Source organism: Sphaerodactylus townsendi, linkage group LG05, assembly GCF_021028975.2.
Source record: "Sphaerodactylus townsendi isolate TG3544 linkage group LG05, MPM_Stown_v2.3, whole genome shotgun sequence".
NCBI classification, from domain to species: Eukaryota; Metazoa; Chordata; class Lepidosauria; order Squamata; family Sphaerodactylidae; genus Sphaerodactylus; species Sphaerodactylus townsendi.
In genome coordinates this window covers 9,996,482-10,020,708 of record NC_059429.1, presented here as the reverse complement: position 1 = coordinate 10,020,708, position 24,227 = coordinate 9,996,482, and the positions used below count along the sequence as shown (strand labels likewise).

The 24,227-nt window shown below is 49.6% G+C and overlaps 1 protein-coding gene across 1 annotated transcript in view; it reads right to left on the bottom strand.

The window, feature by feature from the left end:
• FGF22 (fibroblast growth factor 22) overlaps window positions 1–23,677 on the bottom strand; it is a 35,087-nt gene extending 11,410 nt beyond the window's left edge. The window contains exons 1-3 of the mRNA XM_048497763.1: window positions 23,659–23,677; window positions 13,670–13,904; window positions 11,476–11,768 (exon numbers count right to left, since the gene is read on the bottom strand). Of these exons, the coding sequence (XP_048353720.1) occupies window positions 11,476–11,768; window positions 13,670–13,904; window positions 23,659–23,677 (547 nt within the window). The remainder of the gene's footprint in view (window positions 1–11,475; window positions 11,769–13,669; window positions 13,905–23,658) is intronic.
• Window positions 23,678–24,227: the final 550 nt, after the last annotated feature.

Here is a 24,227-nt window from a genome sequence, read left to right as displayed (position 1 = left end):
CAGGGTGGGCCAGGGCCAAGGGGAGGGGAGGGGGCAATTCTCCGCTCCCCCACATGACCAGCTAGCATGCACCCGGGGACATGTGACCCCCCTCCACATGTCCCCGTGAGCACTTCGCCTCTGCAAGTACACCAGGCCATATAGCTGAATATTGCTCTCTTACAAAATCCAAGGCAGCACAGACCTTATGCTCCCGTTCACTTTAATGCTATGCCATCTGCTTTACTCTCTGGAAGACTCCAGAGAGTACCATATGCAGAAAGCGTCTGCCCTTGTGATTCAGGAACGATTGAAACAGTCCGCCATATTTTATTCTTCTGCTTATTCTATGCCAGTGGTGGCGAACCTTTGGCACTCCAGATGTTATGGACTACAATTCCCATCAGCCCCTGCCAGCATGGGCAATTGGCAGGGGCTGATGGGAATTGTAGTCCATGACATCTGGAGTGCCAAAGGTTCACCACCACGGCTCTATGCTGAGATCCAGGCCAAGTTCTTAGCCCCTATTCTTGAACTGAGAGCCGACTCGTCCGTTGCAGCTTTGTCGTCCTTTTTGTTAATTGGCCCTTCTGCAAATCTGTGTGAGAGCGTATCTAGTTTACTACAGGGCACTACAAACCTTTGCACTGTTAGGAATAAGTGTTAATTTTAGATATTGTAACATGTATTTTTATAATTTTGTTTTCTATTTTGCTTTCTATTACTTTTTAATGTTAATCGACCGTGTCGCCTTTTAATGATTATACCACATTATATTTTGGATGCCAATAGAGCAGTGATGGCAAACCTTTTCGAGACCGAGTGCCCAAATTGCAACCCAAACCCCACTTATTCATCGCAAAATGCCAACACGGCAATTTAACCTGAATACTGAGGTTTTAGTTTAGGAAAAACAGTTTGATCCAAGGAGTGCATTACTCGGGAGTAAGCTTGGTGAAGCAACCGTACAATGTTTTGAATGGGTGAATCACAGCCCTAGGAGGGTTTACTCAGAAGCAAGGCCAGCCTAGATGTGTGCATGTGTGTGTGGGGGTGGGGGTGTGATTTTCCGCTCCACCTACATGACGAACTCTGTGCACACGTGCCCACAGAGAGGGCTCTGAGTGCCACCTCTGGCACGTGTGCCATAGGTTCGCCACCACTGCAATAGAGGCTTATGTATGTACGAACTGGAGGCCTGTTGTGTCTCTGATTGCTGATAAGGTTCACTTTCACAGTAAAAAGCTGCCTGTCCTTGAAAGAGACTGCCCATTGTGTGCCTGCGTGCTTTCTTGTTCTGGGCATGCCACTCAACTGGAAAGAAGCCAGTCCAGATTGGGGTGTGTGTGCTCATCTTGACATCCAATGGACAGTTTCCTCCAAAGTCGGGTCATTTGCCACGTCTGCATCAGCACTGCGAGCAGAGCTACACTGTTGTAAGCCCATTGACTTCAATAGGATTAGAAGGGCACAACTCTGTTTAGAATCGCACTGACTGCAATCCAGATACATGAGAAAGAAGAAGAGTTTGGATTTATATCCCCCCCTTTCTCTCCTGCAGGAGACTCAAAGGGACTGACAATCTCCTTGCCCTTCCCCCCTCACAACAAACACCCTGTGAGGTGGGTGGGGCTGAGAGAGCTCCGAGAAGCTGTGACTAGCCCAAGGTCACCCAGCTGGCGTGTGTGGGAGTGTACAGGCTAATCTGAATTCCCCAGAGAAGCCTCCACAGCTCAGGCGGCAGAGCTGGGAATCAAACCCGGTTCCTCCAGATTAGAAATACGAGCTCTTAACCTCCTACGCCACTGAGGTACAGTGTAAAAATGTGCAAGAAAAAATCAGGCCGCCATACCTCAGATGGCTGAAAGATCAGGCTGGAGCAAAGACTGTACAAATCTGTATTAAAATGCACAAGATAAAAAGGTGCAGCGCTATAAGTCTATATACAAATTGGGCTAATCATTCCTATGCCACTATAGGGAGCAGCAGTGGCGTAGTGGTTAAGAGCAGGTGTACTCTAATCTGGAGGAACCGGGTTTGATTCCCTGCTCTGCCGCTTGAGCTGTGGAGGCTTATCTGGGGGAATTCAGATTAGCCTGGGCACTCCCACACACGCCAGCTGGGTGACCTTGGGCTAGTGACAGTCACAGTTCTTTGGAGCTCTCTCAGCCCCACCTACCTCACAGGGTGTTTGTTGTGAGGGGGGGAAGGGCAAGGAGATTGTAAGCCCCTTTGAGTCTCCTACAGGAGAGAAGGGGGGATATAAATCCAACTCTTCTTCTTATATAGATACACTCAAGGCAGCATACAAATATATCTGTGCAAAAATGCATACAGAGAGTAGGTGAGTCAAACGCCATTCATAAACCAAACGCTGCCAGTCTGCAATCCAACCGATAAAGTCCCAGCTCAATATGCCACCTTATGGAACTTCCTTAGTAATTCATCAATAAACGTAAGAGGTGAGAACGCAGTCAAGTGAGAATCAGCCAGCAAGATGTAAAATCATCCAGATCCCCAAAGCCAGTTATACCCACTGAAGAAGCGTGGCTGAACGAGCTCCCTTTCTCTCCAGGAGTCTGGAAAGCAAGCCCAGAGACTCCTGCAGAGAAGCAGCGGTCACTCCTGGCCCTTCCATGGTTGTGAGTGCTTTGGTCTCACAGAAGGTTTGATCTGTTCAACAGATTAATTTCTCATATGGGTGCACTTTGGAGACAATCCCTGTTTCCCCAGAAATGGGCACACAGAATGGGTGTCAGCTAGCAAGGTAAAATTCAGGCTAGACTTTGGCTCCTTTCGCACATGCAGAATAATGCACTTTCAAACTGCTTTCAATGCTCTTTGAAGCTGTGCGGAATGGCAAAATCCACTTGCAAACAGTTGTGAAAGTGGTTTGAAAACGCATTATTTTGCGTGTGTGGAAGGGGCCTGAGTTTGCCTGGGGGGGAGGGGGAGAATTTTCTCGGCCCATTTATGCATATCAGGGTAGTCAGTTCAGTTCAATTCAGTAACCTTTATTAGGCATTTACAAAACAAGAAGAGAAAAAACGTCAAAACATAATACAAAGTTAAGCTGAGCAAAACCTTAGGTATTTTTCTAACTACACAAGACTTAAAAAAAATTTTTTTAGCTACAACTTCAGATATCTTGACTTCAGTACTATTAAGCTAGGCTGACCAGACGTCCAGCTTTGGGTGGGACAGTGCCGCCTTAAAACAATTTGTCCCGCATCCCGCGGGTTATTTCAATTGTCCCGATTTTTGGAAGGCTGCCGCACTGCCTTCTGGGGCGCAAGGCAGTGCGGCAGCCTCCCGCACGCGCGGCCACAGGAGCACGGCCTTCTGGGGCGCTGCCGTTTCCCGCCAAACGGCAGTGCCCCAGAAGGCAGTGCGCTCCTGTGGCTGTGTGCGTGCGGCCGCCCGCCTACCCATCTGTCTCGGTTCACAAAGGTGACCATCTGGTCACCTTATATTAAGCAAATCAATCATTTTAACGCTGACAGATAATGGCTCAAACCCGACCAAGAACAATGCAGCAAAATCAGGTCTACAGTAATTGTACCTAGGACAAAAAAAAGTAAGGTATGTTCGAGGGAATCGATTACAGATGGACAAAATAAGCAACGCCGTTCGTGTCGTGGGATTTTAGAAAACCGGCCTTGTAATAAAGGAGAAGGAAAGGTGTTGCATCCAGTTCGGGTCAAGACGCATCTTTGATTATAAACAAGTAATTGGTCCAAATGGACAGCGATACAAATTTTTTGAGGAATAATACCAAAATGGAAAGGAGAGCAGCAGTGGTGGGATCCAAAAATTTTAGTAACAGGTTCCCATGGTGGTGGGATTCAAACTGTGGCGTAGCACCAATGGGGCTGGGCGGGGCACGACAGGGGCGTGGTCAGGCATTCCGGGGGCGGGGCATTCCTGGGTGGGGCTGTGGCAAGGACGCAACCGCTGCGCCGGTCCTTGGGCGGGAAACGAATGCACGCAGGCGCAGGCTGCCACGCATGCCGGTGCACCTCCTGCTAGACTGCTTCAAGTTCTGCGCGCTACTGCTGAGAGGAGGGGCGTAACTAAGGCAAAAACCACGTGGCAAAATCACCCATTAGTAACCCCCTCTCCGCACACACAAATAATCAGTAACCTACTCTTGGGAACCTGTGAGAACCTGCTGGATCCCACCTCTGGAGAGCAGGAACTCTATGCCTTTCTCATAAGGAATTGGTATTCCTGCTCGAACAATCTGCCTTTTCATTGCTGAAATATTTCTGAGGCGGGGAGCACGAGTAAAGAATCCCACGCAATACCCAGGGCCAGGATCTTGGCGTCAATGCACGGCCACCAATCAGAGGTCTGAAGGCCACGCGTTGCAAGTGAGATCAAACTGTGGATCTGAGTGGAAGCAAAGACGCAGCCAGAATTTGAAAGTTGCGGCCCAGGCAGGGGTCTGCAACCTGCGGCTCTCCAGATGTTCACGGACTACAATTGGCCATGCTGGCAGGGGCTGATGGGAAGTGTAGTCCATGAACAACTGGAGAGCCGCAGGTTGCAGACCAAGATGCTGTCCCGCTTCCAAGCAAAGGACAGCATAAGGGACACAAGAGGGACTCCCAGCAGTTTTATGAAGAAAAGCAGACTGGATGAGTTCAAGAGAGGGCTTCGATGCATGAATGCAAAGATTGTCATGCCCTTATATAAAGCAGTGGTGCGACCGCACTTGGAGTACTGTGTCCAGTTCTGGTTGCCGTATCTCAAAAAGGATATCGAAGAGATAGAAAAAGTGCAGAGAAGGGCAACAAGGATGATTGAGGGACGGGAGCACCTTCCCTATGAGGAGAGGCTGCAGCGTTTGGGACTCTTTAGTTTGGAGAGGAGGCGTCTGAGGGGGGATATGATTGAAGTCTATAAAATTATGCATGGGGTAGAAAATGTGGACAGAGAGAAATTTTTCTCTCTTTCTCACAATACCAGAACCGGGGGGGCATCCATTGAAAATGCTGGGGGGAAGAACTGATAAAAGGAAACACTTCTTCACGCAATGTGTGATTGGTGTTTGGAATATGCTGCCACAGGAGGTGGTGATGGCCACTCACCTGGATAGCTTTAAAAGGGGCTTGGACAGATTTATGGAGGAGAAGTCGATTTATGGCTACCAATCTTGATCCTCTTCGATCTGAGATTGCAAATGCCTTAACAGACCAGGTGCTCGGGAGCAACAGCCGCAGAAGGCCATTGCTTTCACCTCCTGCATGTGAGCTCCCAAAGGCACCTGGTGGGCCACTGCGAGTAGCAGAGAGCTGGACTAGATGGACTCTGGTCTGATCCAGCTGGCTTGTTCTTATGTTCTTATGAATCCATATAGCAGGTGTTGCACCACCTTCATGTTGAAGAATTTCAAAGCTGCCGGGATAAACTGACCACCATTGTGGAAAAAAGAACTTTTGAACGGCAGCTGACAGATTTTTACTGCCCTTCTTGACCTTATCTCTGTGTTTAGACCAGCCTATATCAGGGTAGTCCCTCACCCAGACAGGCAGTGGCATCTTCCGCTCCTTGCTGAAATGAACCAGATGCTGGCTTTAAGTGTGAAAGATGGCAGGAATCATCTGCAAGGAATGTCAGTAATCGGCTGAACCAGGAAAGACTCAGGCTGGCTGCCAAACTTCCTGCCTGCCTGATTCATGCCGGGGGTATTTTCTGCTGCTCAGTTTCGACTCTAGACGGACTATCCCAAGCATCCAGTGTCCACAGATACACTGCCTCTCTGAACGGAGGCTCCATTTATTCCTGCCGCGGTAACCCAAACAAGTGAATTCTGACTCATGCATACGTTATTCAGATTAAGCGCGTGTGTTCGTATTGTTTTGTCTTTGTAGCTGAGAAGTGAGGCAATGAGGTCATGTTTCCGCAGAAGTCTTAACGTTTCCTCCTCAGGCTTCTGAAAAGCCATCCAGCACACATTCAAATAGGTTTTCACAGTCTTGGGGGCCAGAACCATACTCTTTAAATAAACAAGCAAGGTAAAATTCTGCTGAATGTCACTTGCTTGCATGATGGAAATGTGCCAACAAGCCCTGGCTGGCTTAAGAACATAAGAACAAGCCAGCTGGATCAGACCAGAGTCCGTCTAGTCCAGCTCTCTGCTACTCGCAGTGGCCCACCAGGTGCCTTTGGGAGCTCACATGCAGGAGGTGAAAGCAATGGCCTTCTGCGGCTGTTGCTCCCGAGCACCTGGTCTGTTAAGGCATTTGCAATCTCAGATCAAAGAGGATCAAGATTGGGAGCCATAAATCGACTTCTCCTCCATAAATCTGTCCAAGCCCCTTTTAAAGCTATCCAGGTGAGTGGCCATCACCACCTCCTGTGGCAGCATATTCCAAACACCAATCACACGTTGCGTGAAGAAGTGTTTCCTTTGATTAGTCCTAATTCTTCCCCCCAGCATTTTCAATGAATGCCCCCTGGTTCTAGTATTGTGAGAAAGAGAGAAAAATGTCTCTCTGTCAACATTTTCTACCCCATGCATAATTTTATAGACTTCAGTCATATCCCCCCTCAGACATCTCCTCTCCAAACTAAAGAGTCCCAAACGCTGCAGCCTCTCCTCATAGGGAAGGTGCTCCAGTCCCTCAATCATCCTCGTTGCCCTTCTCTGCACTTTTTCTATCTCCTCAATATCCTTTTTGAGATGCGGCGACCAGAACTGGACACAGTACTCCAAGTGCGGTCGCACCACTGCTTTATATAAGGGCATGACAATCTTTGCAGTTTTATTCTCAATTCCTTTCCTAATTATCCCCAGCATAGAGTTTGCCTTTTTCACAGCTGCCATGCATTGAGTTGACATTCCCATGGAACTATCAACTAAGACGCCCAAATCCCTTTCCTGGTCTGTGACTGATAGCACTGACCCTTGTAGCTTGGCTTATAGCTAAGCTAATTCGTATCTAACTCTGGAAGTAAAAATATGACTATTTATCTATCATACACAAAGGACATCAGGAGAGCTTTGTAGGATCGGACTGGGGTCCATGGAGTCCAGCCTCCTGTTTCCTACAGCAGCTAAGCTCTGAGAAACTTACAAGAGGCCATGACGTGACAGCTCTCACCAGCAATTGATTTTCAGAGGTATACTGCCTTCGCACATGGAGGTTCCGTTCAGACAACATAAACAGTTTCATTTCCTTTTAAAGCCACCTTGCTGCTACAAGCTCCACATATCTGTTTGCGCAAGCTGTGAACTTTGTTCTGAATTTGCCACTCGTCGGTTCCTTGAGGTTACCTTGAATTCTGTTGTTATAACAGAGATATTTCTCTATCTGTTTCCCGTATGTCGTGCATAATTTTATCTTATCATGTTTCCTAGAAACAACCATTCTTAAAGTTTGTAAGGGTAGCTAGAGATTTAAGACACCTAGAAATTATATAGCCATGAGGAAAACAAACCATTTTTATTGGATGTTGAAGGCTTTCGCGGCCAGACTCAATTGGTTGTTGTGGCCTTTCCGGGCTGCGTGGCCGTGGTCTGGTAGATCTTGTTCCTAACGTTTTGTCTGCATCTGTGGCTGGCATCTTCAGGGGTGTATCACAAAGAGAAGTGTGTTACACTGGACACAGTGTGTAACACAAGCACACAACCATTTTTATGGGGTTTCTGGGAGGGGGGGTGTTGAAAATTGGGAGAAAAATTAAATATACTGTCTACTTGCCGAACATGAACTGACTATATTGCTCAGACAACATAAAACATATATATTCAATTTGGTATATTGATGGAATCGAGCAGTAGGAATGCCTGACTGTTCTTCAAAACAAAAAATGCAACTGTGCCCAATAGTTAAGAATTTACACATTATTCCCCCCCCCCCCGCTCCCACTACTTTAGCACATGTATCTTTTATCAATCTGAGAGGCAGCAGAAAACATATATTGAAAATGGAGAACATTTTGTGGTAACCCAAAAGAAGCGCATTGTTAGAGAGTGGAAATCCTGTAATAAAAAGTGTTTCCCTCATTGCAAGAGAGGAAATACCGTATATATTCGTGTATAAGCTGACCCGAATATAAGTTGAGGCACCTAATTTTACCACAAAAAACTGGGAAACTTATTGACTCAAGTATAAGTCTAGGGTGGGAAATGCAGCAGCTACTGGTAAATTTCAAAAATAAAAATAGATATGGTCGGGCGCTATTTGGGGGTCTCTGCCACTGACCCCCATTTCACCAATCCCAAGGTCACTGCCACCGACCTCTCCATCCCACAGCTTGTCCAGCTCACCCGCCGAGAGCCAGGGGCCAGCCGCCACCGAGAAGAAGGCAGAGGCAGAGAAAGCAGCTGAAAGTGGGAAGGCAGAGAAGAAGGCAGAGGAGATCGAAGCAGAGAAGGAGGCTGAGAAAGCGGCTGAAGAGGGGAGGCAGAGAAGAAGGCAGGAGAGAGTGAAGTCGGGGGGGGGAACGCCACACAAGAATTAAGTGGGACCCTCACTCGCGTATAAGTCGAGGGGGGGGGGCTTTTTCAGCACAAAAAATGTGCTGAAAAAGTAGACTTATACACAAGTATATAAGGTATTTTATAGCTTTTATGGTACTCCTTCCTCACCTGTTTTTTTTTTCCTACCCAGCCTTTATAGCTCTAAGGACAGTTGACTCAGATGAGACTTGAACCACGGCTTCTGCAGAATCTACACTCACCCGTGCTCATCTAAAGCCTCGTTGTGCAAGCTTTAGAAACAGCCTTTAAAGGAGGCCAGCATTTATCATCCTTTTACGAACGGGGTGAGGCAAGAGAGAACAGCAACTTTGCATTACTGTGAGCGAGGCGAAAGGGAACCCAGGCCGTACCAGCTCGTTTGCAGAGCCTGGCTTTTGTAAGGCCTCAGAATTGGGTACCCCTGGCCCCCCTAGGGTTGCCAATCTCCAGGTGGGGACTGGAGATATCCTGGAATTATAGTTGATCTCCAGACCTCAGAAATGTGAGAAAATAGCAACTTCAGAAGATGAGCTCTTTGGCAACCCATTTCTCCCGAGTTCCCCCATACTCCCCGGTTCCACCCCTAAATCTCCAGGAATTTTACAACGCAGAGATGGCAACCCAGAGATGGCAACCGTAGCCTCCTCCCTTACTAAGAGCAGCAGTGGCATAGTGGTTAAGAGCAGGTGCACTGTAATCTGGAGGAACCGGGTTTGATTCCCCGCTCTGCCGCTTGAGCTGTGGAGGCTTATCTGGAGAATTCAGATTAGCCTGTGCACTCCAGCACACGCCAGCTGGGTGATCTTGGGCTAGTCACAGTTCTTCGGAGCTCTCTCAGCCCCACCTCCCTCACAGGGTGTTTGCTGTGAGGAGTTTGTGAGCCCCTTTGAGTCTCCTTACAGGAAAGAAAGGGGGGATATAAATCTAACTCTTCTTCTTCTTCTTCTTCTTCTTCTTCTTGTTCTTGTTCTTGTTCTTGTTCTTCTTCTTCTTCTTCTTCTTGTTCTTCTTCTTGTTCTTCTTGTTCTTGTTCTTGTTCTTCTTCTTCTTCTTCTTCTTCTTCTTCTTCTTCTTCTTCTTCTTCTTCTTCTTCTTCTTCTTCGTAGCTCTGCCAACTCTCTGCTTAGAATTAGCAGGGCCAAAATCACCCACTGGCTACTTGGCCTGCCCTAGAAGAAGCAAAAACCTGTCTGACTATACTATTGATGTGGAAAAGTGACTCAAATGCTACAAAATCTGGATGAGAGAGAAGTTAATATGCCTGACCAGGGGAAAAATTAAGTTTAGGTTTCTTTTTATTTGGAATTTGATTTTACTGTGGTTTTTTTTAAGCCCTAGGTTTGAAACCCAGATGGGCTAGAAATCTGTACTCTGATTGTAGAGGCAGCCAGGACTCCAGACTCATAAAACAGACCATAAAAGTATTAGATAAGCATTGCTGTGGAACCGGGGCGCTTTGCTCAACAGAAATCGGGGTTATCCGGGTTCAGTTTCAGAACCTCTTTTGGATGCAGAGTTCTGAAATTTAGGAAAAGCGAAAGCACCGAGTCAGGACTTCCCATCCCAGTGTTTACCATACTTGTTTCCACTAAAGGTGTCAAACTCACGGCCCTCCAGATGTTATGGACTACAGTTCCCATCATCCCCTGCCAGAATCATGCTGGTAGGGGATGATGGGAACTGTAGTCCATAACATCAGGAGGGCCACAAGTTTGACACTTGTGCGTGACTAAAAGATCCAAGTGTGGTTGTGGGTTCTTTGGTAGAAGTTAAAGCGGCGGGTTTCTGCGTTTTTAAAAAGTCCAGATTCTCTTTTAGCATTTAAGAATCTTATTTAAGTGCTACATTAATCAAAACCATTATTTTCTGCACTGCCAAACATGGAACTTTGATAAAAGAGCATTTATATTACAGCCGTCCGAGGCAATATAAATGCTCTTTTATCAAAGTTTCATGTTGAACAGTACAGAGAATAATGGTTGTGACAAAGGCAGTGCTTAAATAAGATTCTTAAATGCTAAAAGGGAACCAGAAGTTGGGGAGACAGAACGGAGCAGGAACAAGGAGCAGCAGTGGCGTAGCAGCTAAGAGCAGTGGCTAAGAGCAGGTGCACTCTGATCTGGAGGAACCGGGTTTGATTCCCAGCTCTGCCGCTTGAGTTGTGGAGGCTTATCTGGGGAATTCAGATTAGCCTGTGCACTCCCACACATGCCAGCTGGGTGACCTTGGGCTAGTCACAGCTTCTCGGAGCTCTCTCAGCCCCACCTACCTCACAGGGTGTTTGTTGTGAGGGGGGAAGGGCAAGGAGATTGTAAGCCCCTTTGAGTCTCCTGCAGGAGAGAAAGGGGGATATAAATCCAAACACTTCTTCTTCTTCTTCAATGGAGAATTCCACCACGAAGAAGGCCCAGGAAAATGTGGCAGGTCAATTCACACATCTCCTGAGATCTTTTTGTGGGAAAAGATATAGGCAGACTATGTTCACGGAGTGATTTGCCATCGTCTTTCCCGCTTGTCTACTCGGCTACTCATTTTACCAACCTCAGAAGGAAGGGAGACTGAGTTGACCTCTCGCTGGTGGCCTGAAATGGCCTTCCATCGGGATCGAACTCAGGTCAGTCCATGAGCACAGCTTGGACTGCAGTACTGCAGCTCGCCACTCTGCGTCACGGGGCTCACGAAATGTCAAAAGCCATCATCAAAAAGAAAGAGAGAGAACCCCTGAGCATGTGAAAAAAGGCAATCACTCACTCTCCGCAGCTGACCACTAGTTTCCATAATTCTAACAGACCATTTGTCAAAAGTAGTGCTATGCAGATTAATCAACCGTCGCTGTTGATTAATCTAGCAAGTTAACTGGTTAACTTGGTTAGTTCTGGGGACTCCGAGCTCTCACCGCTCTCCTGGTCCTCATGCTAGCTTATTTTCAGCCTCAGCTTTGTGACAACGAGGCCCGGACATTTTATTTACATTCGAGCGGCAGCCAGGATTCCCTGGGCAAAATGTCAAACGCAACCACTACTTACTATACGGGCACTTCTTCCAGCGGGTCCCTTCAACTTTGCCGTTGGGGTCAATGTGCAGGAAGAAATGGGTCGACGAATAGAGTCGCCTCCAGCGCACATCGCCCTCGAGGTGGTGGTAGCTCCGAGCGTGCCTGTTGCCCCCGGCTCTCAAACGATGGCCGTCCGATGGCCCGCCCGGGCCTCTGTGCCCCTGAGCTGACCCGTCCAGCAGCAGGAACACGACAGGAAACCAAATAGCAAAGCTACAGAGCGGCTCTCGCCACCCCATAGCAGTCCAGGCCGCCACGCCGAATCTGTCATCCAGCTTCGAGCCGGTCAGTGTCAACCATGTGTTTCAAAGCGCCGTCTGGCAAAATCCTAAAATCCTCGGCTTGTGATCCTTGGGGCAGGGTTGTCCACGAAAAGGAACGAGTGTGCCGCAGATGCTCCCATGGTGGGAAAGTGTGCCGCCAACTACGAAGCGATCGCCGGTCGTGAGTAAGTGACACGGCCCAGCAAAGGTAAAATCAAAGACTACTTGCAGCCTCAGACTGAGTTGGAAAGGTTGCCTTCAATTCTGGCTCCTTGATGCTTCTGTCAATATCCTGAGCGCCTCCTTTCCTGGAGAGATGAGTCCGGGACTTCACCAGAGCTGAGAGGAATAACTTGCTGTTTTGACGAGGTGTGCAGGAGAGAGTCACGCCGGCTTCATACAAACCTGTGCCATTGAGATCATGGGGCTATATACGGGCTAATTTTATTTCTCCTCCTGCCCACAAGGGGAGGGATTGGTCAAGTCTATTTTCCCAGCCAAGTGCACAGTTCTCAAGGCGGGGCCAAAGGGCTATTCCTCCCTTATTCATAAATCTGTTTATTTGAGCAATCGGGTGTTTCAGTTCGTAAGAATGAATGTGTGTGTGTGTTTGGGGGCGAAGTGTTTGGCAACTCACGGTCTAATCCTGCCGTCGTTTATGCAAATGTAAACCCCACTAAGTGGACTGGAATGTACTCCTTGGCATATATGTTTCACTGGAGAATTATTGTGCGCAAACTGTGATAATAAATCAGGGCCAAAGGGGGAGAAAACTCTTTGTTTTCGGACATCAGGGCTCACTGCAGACTTCCAGCGTGGTGTGGTAGTTAAGAGCAGGTGGATTCTCATCTGGAGAACCGGGTTTGATTCCCCACTCCTCCGCCTGAGTGGCAGAGGCTTATCTGGTGAATCAGATGTGTTTTCGCACTTGGGTGACCTTGGGCTAGTCACAGTTCTCTCGGAACTCTCTCAGCTCCACCTGCCTCACAAGGTGTCTGTTGTGGGGAGAGGAGGGGAAAGGAGTTTGTCAGCCACCTTGAGTCTCCTTACTGGAGAGAAAGGTGGGGTATAAATCCAAACTCTTCTTCTTCGTCTTCTCAGGTCATGAATAGTTCACAAGAGAGGAAGGAAGGTGGGAGAATTTGAGCATGCCCAGTAACAGGGAATGTGAAATCTGAATGCAGGCTACGACTGTATATGGTGTGACCATCTAGGTCACTGCTGTGAGCCTCAGAAGTCTGCAGAGATGCAACAGGTACCCTCCTTTGAGGGAGAGTAAGCCTGCCGATTGGCTCCTGCAGGAAGATTGGCTCGTTCAGAGAGAGGTAGTGAGATTACCTGGCTTCAGCAGATTAAGAAGAAGAGTTTGGATTTATATCCCCCCTTTCTCTCCTGCAGGAGACTCAAAGGGGCTGACAATCTCCTTGCCCTTCCCCCCTCACAACAAACACCCTGTGAGGTGGGTGGGGCTGAGAGAGCTCCGAGAAGCTGTGACTAGCCCAAGGTCACCCAGCTGGCGTGTGTGGGAGTGCACAGGCCAATCTGAATTCCCCAGATAAGCCTCCACAGCTCAGGCGGCAGAGCTGGGAATCGAACCCGGTTCCTCTAGATTAGATACACGAGCTCTTAACCTCCTATGCCACTGCTGCACAGAAGATTAAGAAGACATGGGCAGGGCATCACGCAGAAGCACAGCGGGCCACTTCCTCTGTAGGGGACCTTAGAGCTCACGGAAGCTTTTGAACACCCAGTTTGGGGTCTGCTCTTCCCAGACCTGGAGAGGTGGCAGAAGCGGTGCCTAGCACAATTCCTCCTGCTGTGCCACTCTCAGACGCAGCAGCTCCGGCCTGGCTGGAATGTGGCCCTTCCAGTCTGCTCAGCCATTTTTAGGCCACTTTGAACCTGTTTGCTCCCAGAAGGATGCCAGAGTGCCAGGGGGGAGACAACCTCTCCCCGGCCGTGTTTGCAAACATTCCTCTTCCCTGGTGATGGGGCGGAGAAACACCCTGAGAAATGCAGCCGGGCGCAATCGTGTTCTTTTTATAGAAGCTGCCGAAGCATCCCTGCGGCAGGGCGGTTTTTGGTACTCCTCGAAACGGAGGGACGCCAGCCCTCTCCGAATGGCCAGAGTCTCCATCTGGGGTGGATGGAGAAACGGGAGGAGCTTCCGATTTGCGGTGGCTTCGTTCCAGATCTGTTCTCCAAAGCGTTTCGTTCTCTGCGAGAGCTGTTTCTACGGGGCCTAAAATAGGGTTTATTTTATTTATTTATTTTATTTTATTTTATTTTATATACCGCCCCATCCCCGAAGGGCTCTGGGCGGTGTACAACATAAAACCACACAAAATCATCGTCATCAAACTTCCATAATTATAATAAAAACAGCAGTTGTTGTATCCTCAGATGGCATCCCACCTAAACCTAATCCTCCTACCTAGAAGGAGGAGGGAGAGATAGTGGATCCTGATGGTATTAAGGACCCATAAGTCCCAATAATGAGTCCCGCTGATATTGAGGACCCCTAAACTGGGGGGGGGGGGCACACTCAGCGGCTGGTTTCTCCAAAAGCCCGGTGGAACAACTCAGTCTTGCAGGACCTGCAGAAATCACCTAGGTCCTGGACAGTTGGAGGGAGAGTGTTCCACCAGGCAGGGGCCAGAGCTGTAAAGGCCCTGGCCCGAGTGGAGGCCAGCCGCATCATTGAGGGGCCAGGGATCTCCAGTAAGTTGGCCTCTGCCTAACGCAGAGGCCGAGCTGGGACATATGGGGTAATGCGGTCCCGAAGGTACGAGGGTCCCAGGCCGCGTAAGGCCTTAAAGGTCAAAACCCACACCTTGAAGATGATTCGGAATTCAACTGGGAGCCAATCTGGGTTGCCAGATCCAGGCAGGGGAAGGGGGAAAGGGTCGCCAGTTCCAGGTTAGGAAACTCTTGGAGAGTTGGGAGTGGATGTTAGGATAAAATGCCCTAGAGATCACCATCCAAAGCATCTACGTTCTCCAGGGGAATCTGGAGGTGAGGTATAATTCCAAGGGATCCCTTGGAGCAGTGGTTCTCAACCTGGGGGCCGGGACCCCTTTGGGAAAGGGGGCAGGGCGATTTTCCGCCCCCCAGGCATGCGCCCAGTGCACGACGCACCCCCTGTCCCCTTGTAGCTCCACCACTGTTCACCTCCCAGGCTCCATCCCTGAATCTCCAGCCTGACTTCCTAATGTAGGGGTGCCAGCCTGCAGGCGGGGCCTGGGGATCCCCCAGAATCACAGCTCCTCTCTAGACTACAGAGGTCAGTTCCCCTAGAGAAAAAGGATGCTTTGGCAGGCAGACCCTATGGCTTTGTACCCCACTGAGGTCATTCACCTCCAGAGGCGTAGCTGGGCCAAACTGCGCCAGGTGCGCAGTCTGTATTTTCCGCCTTGTGAGCCCCGAGGTCTCCTGGGAACTGTAGTTCCTCAGGCTGTTTTTCAGCCTGTACTGTGAACAGGCCTTTTTTCAGCCTGAAAAGGTTCTAGGAAAAGGAAAGGAACTAAGGTAAGTGTGGGAAAGGGGGCGGGGCGGGGGGTGCCGCAGGGGGGATGCAGGGGGTGTGAAGGAAAGGGGACAGGGCGATTTTCCACCCCAGGCATGCGCCCAGCGCACGACGCACCCCCTGTCCCCTTGTAGCTCCACCACCGTTCACCTCCCAGGCCCCATCTCCACGGGTTTCCCAACCTGGATTTGGTAATCTCACCTCCCACCCGCAGCTGGTGGCCAGGGGAGACCTGGAAACCCTATTCTAGCAGACCATTTTTACACCCTGAAGACTAACACGCTTGTCCCGAGACAGCAATGCCTTGTAAATCTTTATAACAAAAATTCATGTGTTCACATACATACAAAAGTTCTCTGTGAAACAGGGGTCTGCAACCTGCGGCTCTCCAGATGTTCATGGACTACATGGGGGCTGATGGGCCTAAGACTCTGTAAAATGGATAAATGTTAGGGTTGGGGGTCACCACAACATGAGGAACTGTATTAAAGGGGCGCGGCATTAGGAAGGTTGAGAACCACTGCCTAAGACTCTCTGCATCAGTGTTCTCCATCTGTAAAATGGATCAATGTTAGGGTTGGGGGTCACCACAACATGAGGAACTGTATTAAAGGGTCGCGGCATTAGGAAGGTTGAGAACCACTGCCAAAGACTCTCTGCATCAGTGTTCTCCATCTGTAAAATGGATCAATGTTAGGGTTGGGGGTCACCACAACATGAGGAACTGTATTAAAGGGTCGCGGCATTAGGAAGGTTGAGAACCACTGCCTAAGACTCTCTGCATCAGCGTTCTCCATCTGTAAAATGGGTAAATGTTAGGGTTGGGGGTCACCACAACATGAGGAACTGTATTAAAGGGTCGCGGCATTAGGAAGGTTGAGAACCACTGCCTAAGACTCTCTGCATCGTGTTCTCCATCTGTAAAATGGATAAATGTTAGGGTCGGGGGTCCCCACAACATGAGGAACTGTATTAAAGGGGCGCGGCATTAGGAAGGTTGAGAACCACTGCCGAAGACTCTCTGCATCAGTGTTCTCCATCTGTAAAATGGATAAATGTTAGTGTTGGGGTTACCACAACATGAGGAACTGTATTAAAGGGGCGCGGCATTAGGAAGGTTGAGAACCACTGCCTAAGACTCTCTGCATCGTGTTCTCCATCTGTAAAATGGATAAATGTTAGTGTTGGGGGTCACCACAACATGAGGAACTGTATTAAAGGGGCACGGCATTAGGAAGGTTGAGAACCACTGCCTTGGAGGCTGGCATCCCTAGTACACAGCGCAACCTCTCTTGCACACAAGCGTTCCGGGAGTGCCCCAAAAATATGCATATCCAATGAGCCCAGCCAGGTTGGATGGATATTTATTCAGGAAGTTCATCCCAATTTCCGTAGAGATTATTCTAAGGAAGTAATTGCTGGACTATAGCCCTGAGATATATTTCACATTGAGTGAGGGCCGGGCATTTGGATGACATCATGAAGCCAGCACGACTCGGTTTCCTCAACTTTGTATCCTCGGCTCACCCTTCTGCACTGATGCTCTTCTTGATACCCCATAAACTGGTCGGGAGAGTCATGCCTTTTGGATGCCATTTGCAGTGACGACAGTGTCTCGGAGCATAAACAGAGTGCTTTTCACCATTCCACTGAATAATCCCTAAGCAGCCCCGCTGTCAGGGCTGGTGGCATTACAGTTCCAGGGACTTGGCATCCGAGTGGCAGTTTCCTGTTTAGTACTTTCATACTGTGAGGTGTCTAGCTCCAGACTGAGAAATCCCTGAGCTTTGAGGGTGGAGTTTGGGCAATGAAGTGAGTTCAAAGTGGGGCCATTTCCCCTAGGGCAGGGGTGTCCAACTCTGGTGGCCCAGGTGTTCACAGACTACGATTCCCATCAGTCCCTGCCAGCATGGGAATTGTAGTCCATGAACATCTGGAGCACCATAGATTGGCCACCCCTGTCTTAGAGGCAGAGGTGGGATCCAGCAGGTTCTCACAGGTTCCCGAGAGTAGGTTACTAGTTATTTGTGTGTGCTGAGAGGGGGTTACTAATTGGTGGTTTTGCCATGTGATTTTTGCCTCAGTTACGCCCCTCCTCTCAGCAGTAGCGAGCAAAACTTGAAGCAGTCGAGCAGGAGGTGCACCGGCGTGCATGGCAGCCTGCGCCTGCGTGCATTCGTTTCCCGCCCAAGGACCGGCGCAGCGGCTGCGTCCTTGCCACAGCCCCGCCCAGGAATGCCCTGCCCCCGGAATGCCCGGCCACGCCCCCGTCATGCCCTGCCCAGCCCCATTGGCGCCACGCCACAGTTTGAATCCCACCACCTTGGGAACCTGTTACTAAAATTTTTGGATCCCACCACTGCTTAGAGGTATTTATTGCCGTTGATTTTTCCGTTTACTGTTTACGTTGTTTTAGACAGCTTATATTGTATTACTATGATGTGAGCCACCCTAAGCCTGGAAGGGGAGGTGCGGCGTAAAAATCTAATAAATAATAAAAGTAATAATTATATCATCCCTCTTCCTGACAATCATGCATGTTGGCTATGCTGGTAGGGGCCGATAGGAATTGTAGTCCATGAACATCTGGAGCATCCAGAGCAGTGGTGAGATCCAAAAATTTTAGTAACAGGTTTCCATGGTGGTGGGATTCAAACTGGCGTAGTGCCAATGGGGCTGGGCGGGGCACGACAGGGGCGTGACCGGGCATTCCGGGAGCAGTATTCCTGGGCGAGCACTACGGCCAGGACGCAGCCACTGCTCCGATCCTTGGCCGAGCAAAATACTGCACGCAGGCTGTTTCTGCCGCGCCTTCCGATGCACCTACTGGGTGACTACTTCAAGATTCTCACCAGCGCTACTGCTGAGAGGAGGGGCGTAACTAAGGCAAAAATCACGTGGCAAAATCACCCATTAGTCACCCCCTCTCGGCACACACAAATAATTAGTAACCTACTCTCGGGAACCTGTGAGAACCTGCTGGATCCCACCTCTGATCCAGAGGTGTAGCTCCAAGGGGGTGTGGGGTGCATGCGATGCACCAGGCGTGCACCTCTGCGGGGGTGTGGTGGGGGCGTTCCGGGGGCATTCTTGAGCAGGACGGGGGCGGAGGACGCACCAGTGCATCGGGTGTTTTCCCCTCTTGCTACACCTCTGGGAGCCCCATAGGTTGGCCCCCCTACTTTAACTGCTCCATGATTGATGGAAACCAGCTCTTCATGGTCTCGGGATTTTTGCTATCTGGATAATGAGGGAACTTTTAATCTCAGCCCTGCCTTGTGTTTTTCACTCTCCTTCCATAGTTGGGCTTTGCCTAGCCCTTTTTATACCCTGCCTTTCCTCCAAGGAGCTCAGCTTGGCCTGATCTTCCCTTCCTCATACTATCTACACGACAACCCTGTGAGGTAGATGAGGTTGAGGGAGCCTGGGCAGAGGTCGCCCAATGAGCCTCATGGCGACAGGGAGACTTTCATGCTGGAAAGCCTGGACTGAGCATCTGGAGAGCTGCAGGTTGCAGACCCAAACCAAATAACGGCTATCAGCTTAGCATGTAAATAATACAAAAATATATCGACACCTTGTAAATAATCTGTCAAAGTTTCACAATCATGTTTGGGTTTGGGCTGACCAAACTCCGGTGCGTCTGGTTTCGGAATCCTTACAACGGCCCAATTCCTAGGAGTCAAGAAGTGAAATATTACAAAACGGAATTGGAATAATGTCTAAATAAAGTTAAACGACAAATCTCCAGTGGTTTCCCAACCTGAATTTGGTAATCACCTCCCCCTCCCGACCCCCGCTGGTGGCCAGGGGAGACCTGGCAACCCTACTCTAGCAGCACCTCTCCCTTTTGAAATGAACATAGTGAACCGCATAGCTCAGAAAGCCAGAGGGAGTGACTCTGGAGTCTCAGTGGGGGAAAAAAAGGGCACATTTCTTTACAAGCATAAGTTATGTGGCAACACTCGAGATTTTGTTGTCTATTTTGGGCTTCCTCATTGCCATTCACCTCCCTGGAATCCTGTGTCATCATCACCCCAGGCTTGTCCGACCCGTCTGGTCCCCCCCCCCCACACACACAACAACGAGTGTCGCAAGCGTAACCTTGTGTTTCACCACAGCCTTTAATGGGGAAAATACGAGCTCCGGTCTGCAGCGAGCGTTGCTGTCACAGAGGAGGAGGAAGCATCTGTACCGAAGAAGAAGAAGAAGAAGAAGAAGAAGAAGAAGAAGAAGAAGAAGAAGAAGAAGAAGAAGAAGAAGAAGAAGAAGAAGAAGAAGAAGAAGAGTGGGGGGGTGGGGGGGGGGGGGGGTGGGGGGGGGGGGGGGTGGGGGGGGGGGGGGGTGGGGGGGGGGGGGGGTGGGGGGGGGGGGGGGTGGGGGGGGGGGGGGGTGGGGGGGGGGGGGGGTGGGGGGGGGGGGGGGTGGGGGGGGGGGGGGGTGGGGGGGGGGGGGGGTGGGGGGGGGGGGGGGTGGGGATGGGGGGGGGTGGGGGGGGGGGGGGGGTGGGTGGGGGGGGGGGGGGGTTGGGGGGTGTGTGGTGGGGGGGGGGGGGGGGGGGGGGGGTGGGGGGGGGGGGTGGGGGGGGGGTGGGGGTGGGGGAGGGGGGGGGGGGGGGGGGGGGTTGCGGAGGCGGGGGGGGGGGCGGCGGGGGGTGGAGGAGGGGGCGGGGGGGGGAGGGGCGGGGGGGGGGTGGGGGGGCAGCCCCTGCCAGCATGGCCAGTTGGCCCTGCTGGCAGGGGCTGATGGGAATGGTAGTCCATAACATCTGGAGTGCCAAAGGTTCGCCACCACTGATTATAAGCTGATGGTGCTATGTTCATAACAATTAAAAGCAAAATAAGTACAGTGGAACCTCGGTTTTCATTGCCTTTCGGTTTTCATCGGTTTCGGTTTTCATTGATTTTTTCAGTGAAAAATGTGTCACAATTTCTCATGAATTTACCTCCCAGTTTTCCTTCGATTTACAGTAAGAGCAGAAGTTTGTGGAGAAAAATCCACTTGTGGGACAAAGGCATGTCGCTTGAGGCCGTGTCTGCTGAAAAAACTTGTTTTAATAAACAACGTCTTGCCCCATTTCAGACAAATCTTAAAGAGGCATCAAAAACAGACCTCTTGGGACAGCTTTCTGGTGCGACATTCGTCCACTGGCTCTGAAGCTGGTCCTGGTGTTATTGTTTGCGACTGTTTTCAGCATTAAACACTGTGTTTATTCACCCAAAAATGTGTTTTTGGTATGTTTTTGGGAGTGCCTAGAACGGATTAATTGGATTTACATTGACTCCTATGGAAAAGTTTGCCCCGGGTTTTCACCGGTTTCGGTTTTCATCGATCCTTTTCGGACGGATTGCCAACGAGAACCGAGGTTCCACTGTACCATTTCTGTGTCTTCTGGCAGCGCATCTCCAAACTGTACTATGAATCACGTTAAAACACTTCGGCCTTGTCGCGCCGGTGATGAGTGGGACAGAGCATTAGAGTTTACAAGGAAGAAAAATTTCCTACCTATTTTCTGCCCCATAATTTGGCATATGCTTTAAGAGCAGCTTTAAGTAAGAGAAGTCGCAGCGGTGGTGTGGGCATGTTAAGCATGGTCAAGCTGCTTCCAACGTACGGCGACCCTTATGAGTTAAAGACTCCAAAATGTCCCATCGCTGGCAGCTTTGTGCAGGTCTTGCCAAAGGAGGGTTGGTGGCTTCCTTGATAGAGTCACTCCATCTCATGTTCCTGGGAGCAGCAGTGGTGTAATGGTTAGGAGCAGGTGAACTCTAATCTGGAGGAACCAGGTTTGATTCCCTGCTCTGCCATTTGAGCTGTGGAGGCTTATCTGGGGAACCAGATTAGCCTGTGCATTCCAACACACGCCAGCTGGGGGACTTTGGGATCGTCACAGTTCTTCTGAGCTCTCTCAGCCCCACCTACCTCACAGGGTGTTTGTTATGGGGGAGGGGGGGGTAAGGGAAAGGAGTTTGAGTCTTCTAATAGGAGAGAAAGGGGGGATACAAATCCTCCTCCTCCTCCTCTTCTTCTTCTTCTTCTTCTTCTTCTTCTTCTGCTGCTGCTGCTGCTGCTGATTCCTGCTCTGGAGGCTTATCTGGGGAATTCAGATTAGCCTGTGCACTCCCACACACGCCAGCTGGGTGACCTTGGGCTAGTCACAGCTTCTCAGAGCTCTCTCAGCCCCACCTACCTCACTGGGTGTTTGTTGTGAGGGGGGAAGGGCAGGGAGATTGTATGCCCCTTTGAGTCTCCTACAGGAGAGAAAGGGGGGATATAAATCCAAACAATTCCTCCTCCTCTTCCTCCTCCTCCTCCTCCTCCTCCTCCTCCTCCTCCTCCTCCTCTTCTTCTTCTTCTTCTTCTTCTTCTTCTTCTTCTTCTTCTTCTTCTTCTTCTTCTTCTTCTTCTTCTTTTCTCGATGCCTTTGGCTTTTTCTCACATTGTTGTCTTTCCCAGTGAGTCTCATCTTCTCCTAACGTTACCAAAGCACAATAAACTCCATAGATCATATTTATAAAAACTACCTTGAATCAACCCGGCTGGACAACCTTATTCACCTTCCTTGTCTAAGCAAGAGGAAGATCCCTACTTTATTATTCGCTGATCATGCGGTTATGATTTCCTGTTGCAAGTCAGTGTTGTTGTATTTACTAAGGAAATTCCTTGATCGCTGCAACTGAAATGACTTCTGCATTAATTATACAAAGTTTAAAGTCCTGGTATTTGAAAGGATATTCTTACATCACTGATGGCCTTTTGATGGTCATTTTTTTGAGTAAGGAACTTTCAGTATCTGGGCTTAAAGAACCATCATTCAGGGACCTTTGGCCTATTCTCCCCCTCCCCCCCCCAAATATATTATTGTGTTCACAAGGAAATTACAGAAATAAAAAAAGCAAATATTAAAAACAATTAAAGTTTTCATAAGGTCTATTTGGTAGCATTTCCTTCGATTTCTGAACAGAATTATATCGTGGACTATGTAACAAAGACATATATAAAAGAGGAAAGGGAAAAAATATTGTGAATTACCAAACAGGGAAAAAAAAGAATAAGGAGAGGGAAACAAAGAAAAAAAGGGAAAAGATAAAACAGCCGAACATTCGATCGTAGACTTCCGCTGCCCTAAATTACATCCAAGTTTCTCTTACGTAACACTCTCACAAATATAATCCAAGTATCAATTAATCTTAATTCGTTATACGATGCAGATTGCATTCTTGGACAATAATACTGCTCGTTCTTCTTCCTCCGGTCCCCTCTTCAGATTTTCCACGTTCAAATTTCTGTTAATATAATCAATGAAGGGTGACCAGATATCACTAGCCTACTCTTCATCTCACGCTTTTATTCCACCTAGGGAGGACATTATGTTTCTCCCGCTCTACAAGTTTTTAATACAAAGGTGGTGATGCAATTGTTGTGTGCCACAGCAATGTGGATGAGTGAAGTTGTGCTTGGGAGCTGCAGCAGCAGCAGCAGCAGGCCATTGCTTTCACATCCTGCATGTGAGCTCCCAAAGGCACCTGGTGGGCCACTGCGAGTAGCAGAGTGCTGGACTAGATGGACTCTGGTCTGATCCAGCCGGCTCGTTCTTATGTTTTTATTGCAGGAGCTTGATACGACTCCAGGCTAGATTTCTAAGAGTGATCCTAAAAGTACTCAATTGTGTCTCTAATGCAATCCTCTTACTAGAAATGGGTGAATGTTCCCTGACCAACACGCCACGGATTGTAGAACTGAGCCTTTTGTTCGAGATAAAGATCTTCTCACGGGGATGGTTATGAAACTCTAGGGCGGTTACTCCAGTAGTTGGATGAAAATGGCCGCACGAAAAGCCCCCTCAATTCATCTTTCTTTCTCTTTTCTTGACCTTCTGGGGTATGATTTTGCACTCCAATCAATGGAGCAGAGACTATGGCCGTGGTGGCGAACCTTTGGCACTCCAGATGTTATGGACTACAATTCCCATCAGCCCCTGCCAGCACGGCCAATTGGACTATGGGATATTATTTCAGCTGACCTTAGGTCCTGCTCTCACACTGTTGTTCTCCGGCCCTTTCCACATAAACGGAGTGACTCCTTTTTGCTGTGCAGATTATTTGAAGGCCCTGACCGTTTTTATCGAGGTAGGCTGTTTACAAAAGCACGGTTAAATGTATTCCCATCAGAAAACCTTTGTGGTGAGCTTAAAGATGTTCCGTACTCTCTTAGGCCGTTTCTGCACTGCCTCGTGAGCGGAGGTGCACCGGCATAGTTGATGCCGGGGCAGCCCCCCAGGGATGTTCACACGGTGCCCCGAAAATGGCCCCAGTGGCCCATGGGGCCGTGTTTGCACGGACATGCTGGCGCAGATCCCTCTTACCTTCTCTCCTGGCCGCCATCGCACTGGAGGCCAAGGGACACATCCCCATGGCCATGGCAATGCCTCTAGGGCCAGAGGCCAGGAGGTGTGTCCCTAGCTTCTCCAGAGTGACAGCAGCTGGGGGACAAGGTAAAAGGGATCTTTGCTGGTGAGGGGGAAACGCCAGCTTCCACCCGGTGTCGTTCGCTCGGCACCGAATGGAAGCCGGCGTTTTCCGAAAGATTCGCTCAGCAGCAGTGGCGTAGGAGGTTAAGAGCTGGTGTGTCTAATCTGGAGGAACCGGGTTTGGTTCCCAGCTCTGCCGCCTGAGCTGTGGAGGCTGATCTGGGGAATTCAGATTAGCCTGTCCACTCCCACACACGCCAGCTGGGTGACCTTGGGGTAGTCACAGCTTCTCGGAGCTCTCTCAGCCCCACCTACCTCACAGGGTGTTTGTTGTGAGGGGGGAAGGGCAAGGAGATTGTCAGCCCCTTTGAGTCTCCTGCAGGAGAGAAAGGGGGGATACAAATCCAAACTTCTCCTCCTCCTCCTCTTCTTCTTCTTCTTCTTCTTCTTTATTGAGTGAGTCT